The sequence below is a fragment of the Nansenia antarctica genome, assembly GCF_963989245.1.
Source record: "Nansenia antarctica genome assembly, chromosome: 18".
Taxonomy (NCBI): domain Eukaryota; kingdom Metazoa; phylum Chordata; class Actinopteri; order Argentiniformes; family Microstomatidae; genus Nansenia; species Nansenia antarctica.
Window position 1 is genome coordinate 12319332 of NC_137691.1, and position 8751 is coordinate 12328082.

General features: G+C 43.6%; 1 protein-coding gene across 1 annotated transcript; it reads left to right on the plus strand.

The window, feature by feature from the left end:
* Window positions 1–256: 256 nt before the first annotated feature.
* On the plus strand, window positions 257–8530 carry oxtra (oxytocin receptor a; the record flags this gene model as incomplete). Its single annotated transcript, XM_080547917.1, has 2 exons — window positions 257–1190; window positions 8274–8530. 2 exons carry the CDS (start codon window positions 257–259, stop codon window positions 8528–8530), a joined length of 1191 nt encoding a protein of 396 aa, XP_080404043.1.
* Between the last annotated feature and the right edge of the window lie 221 nt (window positions 8531–8751).

Below are 8751 nucleotides of genomic sequence, written 5' to 3' on the forward strand. Positions count from 1 at the left end.
GGCTGTTACTATTTGGCTATGCATGGGAAATAAGCCTTCAGCCCCAAACGTGGGATAGTTTTGGTATTGTGCGCAAATGATGGAAACGCGCTCAACTCTGACGCTCTGCCTTTGACACCTGTTAGATGAAGCCCCAAAGAAGACATCGTCGTTTAAAACAGCCCGATGTTTGAGGGTGGTTGAACATTTTGTAGCTTTTGAATTTTGAGACATTTTGCGCATCGCTGAAGGATCCATTGAGAATACGGCCGACATAATGGAACGTATATTAAATGAAACCCTATTTTGGCCATTCAACGAATCCTTGGGGAATTTCAGCAGCTTTACCGACAGGACCGAGGTGGTGCTGGTCAACAACCAGACGAACCCGCTGAAGCGCAATGAAGAGGTGGCCAAAGTGGAGGTGACCGTGCTGGCCCTGATCTTGTTCCTGGCGCTGGCCGGGAACCTGTGCGTCTTGGTGGCCATCCACACGACCAAGCACAGCCAGTCCCGCATGTACTACTTCATGAAGCACCTCAGCATCGCGGATCTGGTGGTGGCCATATTCCAGGTCCTGCCACAACTCATCTGGGACATTACTTTCCGTTTCTATGGACCTGATATATTGTGTAGGTTGGTGAAATACTTCCAGGTGGTCGGGATGTTCGCCTCTACCTACATGCTGGTTCTGATGTCCATAGATAGGTGCTTGGCGATCTGTCAGCCCCTGCGCTCCCTGCACAAGCGAAAAGACCGTTTCTATGTGATCTTCTCCTGGGTCCTCAGTCTGCTGTTCAGCATCCCGCAGATGTTCATATTCTACCTGCAGGATATGGGATCCGGGGTGTACGACTGCTGGGGCGACTTCGTGCAACCCTGGGGAGCCAAAGCGTACATCACTTGGATGAGCCTTACTATATACATTATACCAGTGGCCATACTGAGCATTTGCTACGGATTAATTAGCTTTAAAATATGGCAAAACTTTAGGCTGAAAACCAAGAAGGATCACCAGTCTATTAGCCTGACACCGAAGACTTCCAAAGGCAATGCGCTGGCCCGGGTGAGCAGCGTAAAGCTCATCTCCAAGGCGAAGATCACCACAGTTAAAATGACCTTCGTGATCGTGTTGGCTTATATTCTTTGCTGGACGCCTTTTTTCTCCGTGCAGATGTGGTCGGCGTGGGACCCCGACGCCCCCCGTGAAGGTAGGTTACATTTCTTTTCTTTTTTTTTCTTCTTTTTTTTGTCACATCGTGAGGTTAGAATTATAAGGTTCTATCTCCAATTTTTGTCAAAATTGAGTTTTTTTTTTACATAATCTGATCCATTAGGTGTTTATTCATGCCTGTGTGGTGTTATTTTTTAAAATGTTGACATGTTTGAGTTAGTAATTCATAAAATACAAAGGTTCCATCTCACAAAACATAATGGAATGTAAAAACTTTGACGCTCAATATCTCTGAACTACCCTAAACGGAGATAGAACCTTATCATTCTAAGCTCACGATGCGCCTCTGTGCGCAATAATACATTTCGCAATGTTTTGATAAGACTAACATAGGCCTATTATCTTAAGATCGTAAGAATTATCTTAAGATCGTAAGAACATCCATAGATAATTAAGAGTGCACACAAAAAGATCTGAGTATGCCGGTTACCGAATGGGTGGTGTTGTTTTGTGTGCGCATTACGCCCAGGAACTGTGCGGCGAGACTTGCAGAGATTATTTAAAAATATATATATATAATGTTGAAAAGAAAAAGAGCACCGAAATGTGCACCAATTTCATGTTTAATAAACATCCACAGAGTTTAAAGTTGATAACATACACTTGAAATTCGCACACTGCACTTTTACGCACGGAATTTGGCCACCTGAGGAACTTATGCAGGTGTTTGGCGTCATGCAGTGTCTGAATGAACGAGTGACGGAGTTAACTCATTATGGGATGTGCGTATGAGTAGAATCCAGTGTTACTGTGCCTTGTCTTGCCAATCTATATAATATTATGGCCAAACATGTTGTCAGTTTAGGCAGAGGTTGTTTTATATCAACAAGCAGACTGTCAAACCAAATACAAATACTTGACTTGACGTGACTGATTACCTATTAGGCTACACAATATTTTTAAAAACGTTTCCATACCTACAGAATTTTAGAATAAATTGTGAATAGATTAAAGTAGAAGAGGTTTGAGATCTGAATAGAACACTCTGTTCATCTCCATGCAACATTGGAAGCAGTATTTGCGGAGTATATCCCCCTATTGTGGTGTAACGTAGGCCCAGCCATCTGGACATGCCCAGAGTTAATAATTAGTCCCATTATACGCATCGACAGACGCCAACAGTGTGGCTGTAACCTGGGGGGCACGGGGGGCTTTAATATGGGACCCCACGGGTGGCTTTAATATGGGACCGCGCGTGCCTTTGCGCACACAAAGCCGCACGACCCTGAAGCTATTCTATCGAAAATAAATGTCATTTGCAAGCCACCCCTAAAATGCAATTATAATTATGCACAGACCCGCCCTCTCTCCTCACCACCATGATCACGCCATTGAATAAGGTATTATTCGGATTATTTTAAACTCCTGACTTGAGCCTGTTTACGTCTAATACATCTATTTCAGTTTTGGTTTTAGAAGCCCAATATTTTGCTCATTCAAACATTCAAAAGTAATGACAGGAGGATGCACGGTAACCACATTTCCGTGTCACAAACTCACATTAATACCATTATGTGAATATAATGGCTATGTAAAAGTGTATGTTGTTTGATTATGTGTATCTTAAGGTCCATTAACATTAGAGAATTGGATCACAAATATTATGGAACCTTTATCACCCCCTTATCACCCCAGCAAGGTCTATTACATAACATTGGCATTGAGGTAAAGTGTGGCTAATATCTGCAAAAGTAAATACTGTTGAATAGAGGTTAGATTTGCCATATCATTTATTGTCTATTGAAAAGTGATATATCATATAATATATTACTTAGAGTGTAAACAGCCAAGGACTATAATGGTAAATCAATGTTTGACCTTCCTTTGGAAAGACATCACAGATATGGGATATGGATTCAGTAGGACGGCTGCTCTCTCTTGATCCTCCCAGCAGCAGCAGCAGCCTGTGAAATTATGCATGTTCTCAAACCTCTCAGATAATCCCAGATAAAACACAAACACTGGAAAACCCAAAAGTTGGTAAACACTGATACAATTCCCCAAACAACTTTGCTTTGATAGTGTCTGGAATAGTAATTAAAAGCAAATTCTCATTAAAATTAAATGTTATCTCACCCAGATAAAGAATACGTAGGCCTAACTGTACTGTAGTCTCTGAGGCCTTTGTCTATTTACAGTCATTTCCAGACTGGTTTTTCCTGTTAGATAAATGGTGTTTATTTGGGGTGCTGTTCTTATCACCCTAGTGCAGCAACAAACAGCATGTCATCATCTCAGGAACACCTCTGGGGAGTATGGCGGTCGCTGATGACCTTTAACCCTTTCGAAGGACAACAATTCGTTGTTGAATTTGCCAAGTAAAAACTCCATTACCCATAAGTCCATTTCAGTGATGCAAATTGTTATTGAATTTTGTTCCACTGTAGGTTCTAGGGGAAGGGAATCATTTCAAATGAAAAAAACAAAACGAATTGGATTTAGACTGAAGCAAAAATACACAAAGATTCAGAAAAAAATCCACTCTGGATAAGCAGCTTCAGTGCAGCCGAGCATCATAACAAGGCCAGTGGTTTGACATAGCGGTCTGTCTACTTGAGTAGTGGTCAGTGATGAACGACCAGAGTGAGAGTGTGTGTGTGTGTACAGTAGATAGGGCTGTGTGTCTGTATGTGTCACCTGCAGCTGTGTGGAGATAGTCTGTTAGTGTTATGGCTAACAGAGCGAGCCCAGGCAGAGACAGACAGATGGACGTTCAGATTCTGCCATAACTGATCAAGACAAGTTGTTTGTAGTTGTTTTTGATGATGTATATAATATTATAATTGTTGTATATAAGGCCACCTAAGTGTTATAGAGGACTTCACTTAGCCTGTTGTAGAAAACTAATATGGAGTTTGGACTTATGGATACAGTATGAATTATTTACTTTTGGCCCATAGGGAACTATACTATGGTAAATTGAAAATGTCAGTTGGCTTACAATGTTTGTCACTGGATGTTTACACTCTACAAGACCATTATACATGCAAATCAGAGACTGTATAAAAACAAAAATATGAATTCCAAAATGACGTGACCTATTATCCTTGCATTAAGATGGACTCAATTCAAGTTATTGAATGATTTGTTGATGACATTTTAGCATTTGATCTCATTTTAAGAGTGTCAAAGCCAAGGGTCTGAATACTGATGTACATGTGGTATTTCTGTTTTTCAATTAGAATAAATTGACTGAAATTTAAAAGAAAACGTGTTTTCACTTTGTCATTCAGGGGTATTGTGTGGGGATTGACTGCAATTGATTTTAATTTAATCCATTTGTTGAGTCTATAACACAACAAAATGTGGCAAAAAATTGAAGGGGGTCTGAATACTGTCCGAAGGCATTACAAGTTCCCCAGAGATGAATCTCAATAAAAAGGGGGACTTTTTCCACTCTCACCATAAATCAAATTACAGATCTAAAAAGCTTAACTTCCTTGCTTCCTGCTGTTTTCCCCTGAAGAAGGGTTAAGTCAGCAGAAACAGGATGCCCAAACAGCAACCCACAGCAATATCCCTGATTGAGGGTCCATGTGGATTATGAGTTTCCTCCCTCTTGGTACACAACGGTCCCTTAGCATTTATGGAATACATACAGAACCACACACAAATGTGGTATACGTAATGAAATGAATAAGGTCAAGACAAGCACGCACGGAAACACCCACCGCACACCACACTGCACGCACGCACACACGCACGCACGCACACACACACACACACACACACGCACACACACATACGCACACACACACATGCACGCACACACACATGCACACACACACACGCACACACACACACACACACATACGCACACACACACACATGCACGCACACACACAGGCACACACACACACACGCGCGCGTGCACACACACACACACACACACACGCACACATGCACACACACACAGACACAAACTTGCACTTGAATTGTCTCTGTGGGTTTTAACACACACACACACACACGCACACACACACACACACGCACACGCACGCACGCACACACACACATACACACACACGCACACACATACACGCACACACCCACACACACACGCACACACATGCACACACACACACACACACACACACACGCACACACGCACACACACAGACACAAACTTGCACTTGAATTGTCTCTGTGGGTTTTAACACATGTCATGTATCACCAGGCAGAGCGAATATTCTATGTAGAGAAAACTGGTCTGGTGGTCTGTTGATGTCTGGCTCAATACACTCCAGATCCAGAAGCTCGCCTCTTTACCGCTGCTGACGACAGCAGTCTTGTCACGCACCTCTGCTCTGTACCCATGATTGACCGTGACTCGTCCTGCCCTTTCTTAAGCCGTGTCCTTCCCCCTCAGACGTGACACGAGAGACACGAGACGTGTCACCCTGAGTCTCCTCCAGCTGACTCACCTTCCCTGTGCTGCTGACTGGCACTGTCTAAGGCCTGGCACTCTGCCCAGTCTCCAAGGACCGCTCATGCCTACCCCCTTGGGGGCCGGCGGCGCCTCTGTAAAGTTAAATAAAATGCTGGCCAAAGAGACTACGTACCGGAGACACGATCAAACTCAGAGACGTTAAACAGTTAACAGTCGTCCGAGGTTCAAATGACTGTGTACATTGCAAAGCTGCCTTTTAAGAGTGTGATCGACTCTTAAGAATCTTCCATTTAAACACTAGGACAGCTTACAGCTTTACTCACAGGGTCACCGTGGCTGTTCTAGTGTTAAGGCATGGGAGCTGTGCGGAACCTCTGATCAGTGGTTGTCTGAGCTCAAATCAAAAGTGAGGTGAGGCACCTCCACGGACTCGTTTCGGATGAACTGTGCTCATTATTTCGGACCGTATAAATCTTCTTCTATTATGTATGACATAGTTGTGTTTCCTAATAGAGAAAAAAGCATCTGCTGGACGTTATGTCTGCTCTAATGAACGGCTTAAGAGCCCGCGGTGCCTGTCAGACGGGCCTGTCAGACTGCGGACCATTAGTCCGTCTCAGGTCTGACAGTCGGACTGATTCACCAGGGAGAAGAAGAGATTTCTGCATTGTCATTTGCCGGGTTTTAGTTTGATTTATCGCCCCCCCCCCCCCATCTGTGAAAGACACCATGAGCTAATCGACCAAATCATCCCTTTGGAATGCCCACTAAAGAATGATTGATAGCTGTGATAATGTGATCAGATTGGGCTGTGAAGACATTTTGCATAATTCTGTATATTAAAATGTATTCTCAAAAGAATATACATTTTGATTCGGTCTAATGCAACTGGTAGTTACTGGTACTGGTTTAATGCAACTGGTAGTTACTGGTAGGCACTACACTACCTGCCAAAGCTACCCGCAGTCATTTGAGATAATGATGTGGGTGTTGTGTCTAGTATAGCTGTATAGTGCCCCCTGTGGTGTATGCTGGGACATGATAATAAGTCCTTGCCATGCCTCAGTGGACAGATAAATCATCCAACTGCCTTCATTAATTAAAATCCTCGACACAACATCGATGGAACAAGGTTATGAATATTAGAGTGAAATCCTGTTGAGTTATGAATTAATCTTTATGCAGCCTTGTTTGTCTAAAGTCCTGTAACTTCATTGCTAAAAAAAAAAAAAACAGCAGTGAGACTGTAATATACCACTTTTATTTAGTAAAACTTGCTGCAGGGCATGTTGAATAAATTGTCAACTTAAACTCAAAGGATGAGTTTGCTTCTCTCTTTTTGTTTTTTCATTTCTTAGCCCCACCTGTGACTAGTATTATATGTATATTTATAAATATATATTTACATGCTGAATACCCACATGACATCCAAATGTACAAAGAAATATAGTCCTATAGCCATATATGGGGCTATGTATTTATTTAATACAATGATCTAGATCTATAATGTAAATTCCTCTGAAAACGTTTGTGTACCTGAATATCTGTCCATGTCCATTACGGCGTGGAATACACTTGGTGGTGTATGCTTGCCCATTACCCATGTATCCTTGCCCATGAGTGAGTGGCCTCCCCCCTGTAGCCTAATCGTTAAAAAATGTGAGTGAATTACATAGTGTTCTCATCAGGACACATTTTTGTTCTCTTTAATCATAACTTTAATGACTGGCAGATCAATTACCCCCCTTGATTACCGTGCTGTACTTCTGCGCCCTTCCGACGATTGTACTCAGTGCGTTATTTCTTAAGCGACCTTCATATCGGAGCTGTGGGGAAGTCATTAAGGACCCTGGGAGAGGAACACGAGGCTAGAGACGGTAGGGGGAAAGATTAGACAATCATCTCCGAGAGGTTAACTACAGGACATGGAGCCAATTCCATTTATCTGAAACTCATTCACCCAAATGTCAGTTGTGTCGGTGGAATTGACATAGCGTAAATGTCACACACAACACTGCGGGCCACTCACCGTGTTGCACCGCCAGCACCGCCAGTACCACCGTCACCACTGTCGCCATGTACCGGTCGTAGCCCTCTCCCGTCTCTCTCCCTTTTTAAACGGTGCGGTCGCATCCTGGGCTATCATGTCTGGGTTCTGAATGTGGTTGCGCGTGAGAGTTGGGGTTTTCTCCCTGTTTGATTTGTTTGGGAGGGTGTGTTTGTGCATTCGTGCATTCCATCCGTTATAGAACCCATTATGATAGATTCTCAGTTGTCACAGACAATTGAATTAACCAAGCCGTTGTTGGGTAGATGAGACAGAGCGATAATTATAATGGAAATGAGTTCCACAGGATAATCACAGAGCAAGACCAGCTGGCATTTCACATAACAACTGAACAGCGAGATGAAAAAGAGAAGAAAAGATAGAAAATGTCTTTTGTTAATACGATTTGAGCTTTCTTTGTAATGGAGATTGTTTCAATGAGATTCTGACGAGATCAATGGGGAATCATTCCATTCACTGATGACTCGAAACAAACGATGGTCTACCACAGAACTGTCATACCCATCCATTCATCCCCAATTCTGGCGCCAAAGAGCGCGTCATGTCATCTATCACCTTTTACTGTCAGATCCTAATCATCATCTGTCTCTCTGTGTTCCCAGCGATGCCCTTCATCATCTCCATGTTGCTCGCTAGCCTCAACAGCTGCTGCAACCCATGGATCTACATGTGCTTCGCCGGGCACCTGTTCCAGGACCTGAGGCAGAACGTGCTGTGCTGCTCGGCGCGCTACATCAAGTCGTCCCAGTGCCACTGCGAGCGCAGTGACCACGACTCCAGCCGCAAAAGCTACTCCTCCACCTACGTCATCAAGAGCACCAGCAGCCAGAGGAGCATCACACAAACCTCCTCCACATAAGAGTCCGTCCGTCCGTCCGTCCGTCCCCCACCAACCACCTACACCACCACCACCACCACCACCACCTACCTGTATACAACAACAACACCCCCATTCAATAACCCCCCTCAACCCCCCTCAACCCTACCCAGACATCTCTACCCCTTAACTCCCCCTTGCTCCAGGGGAAGATTGTCCCAGAACTATTGAATTGCTTTTTATATCTTATCCGTGGGTCCATA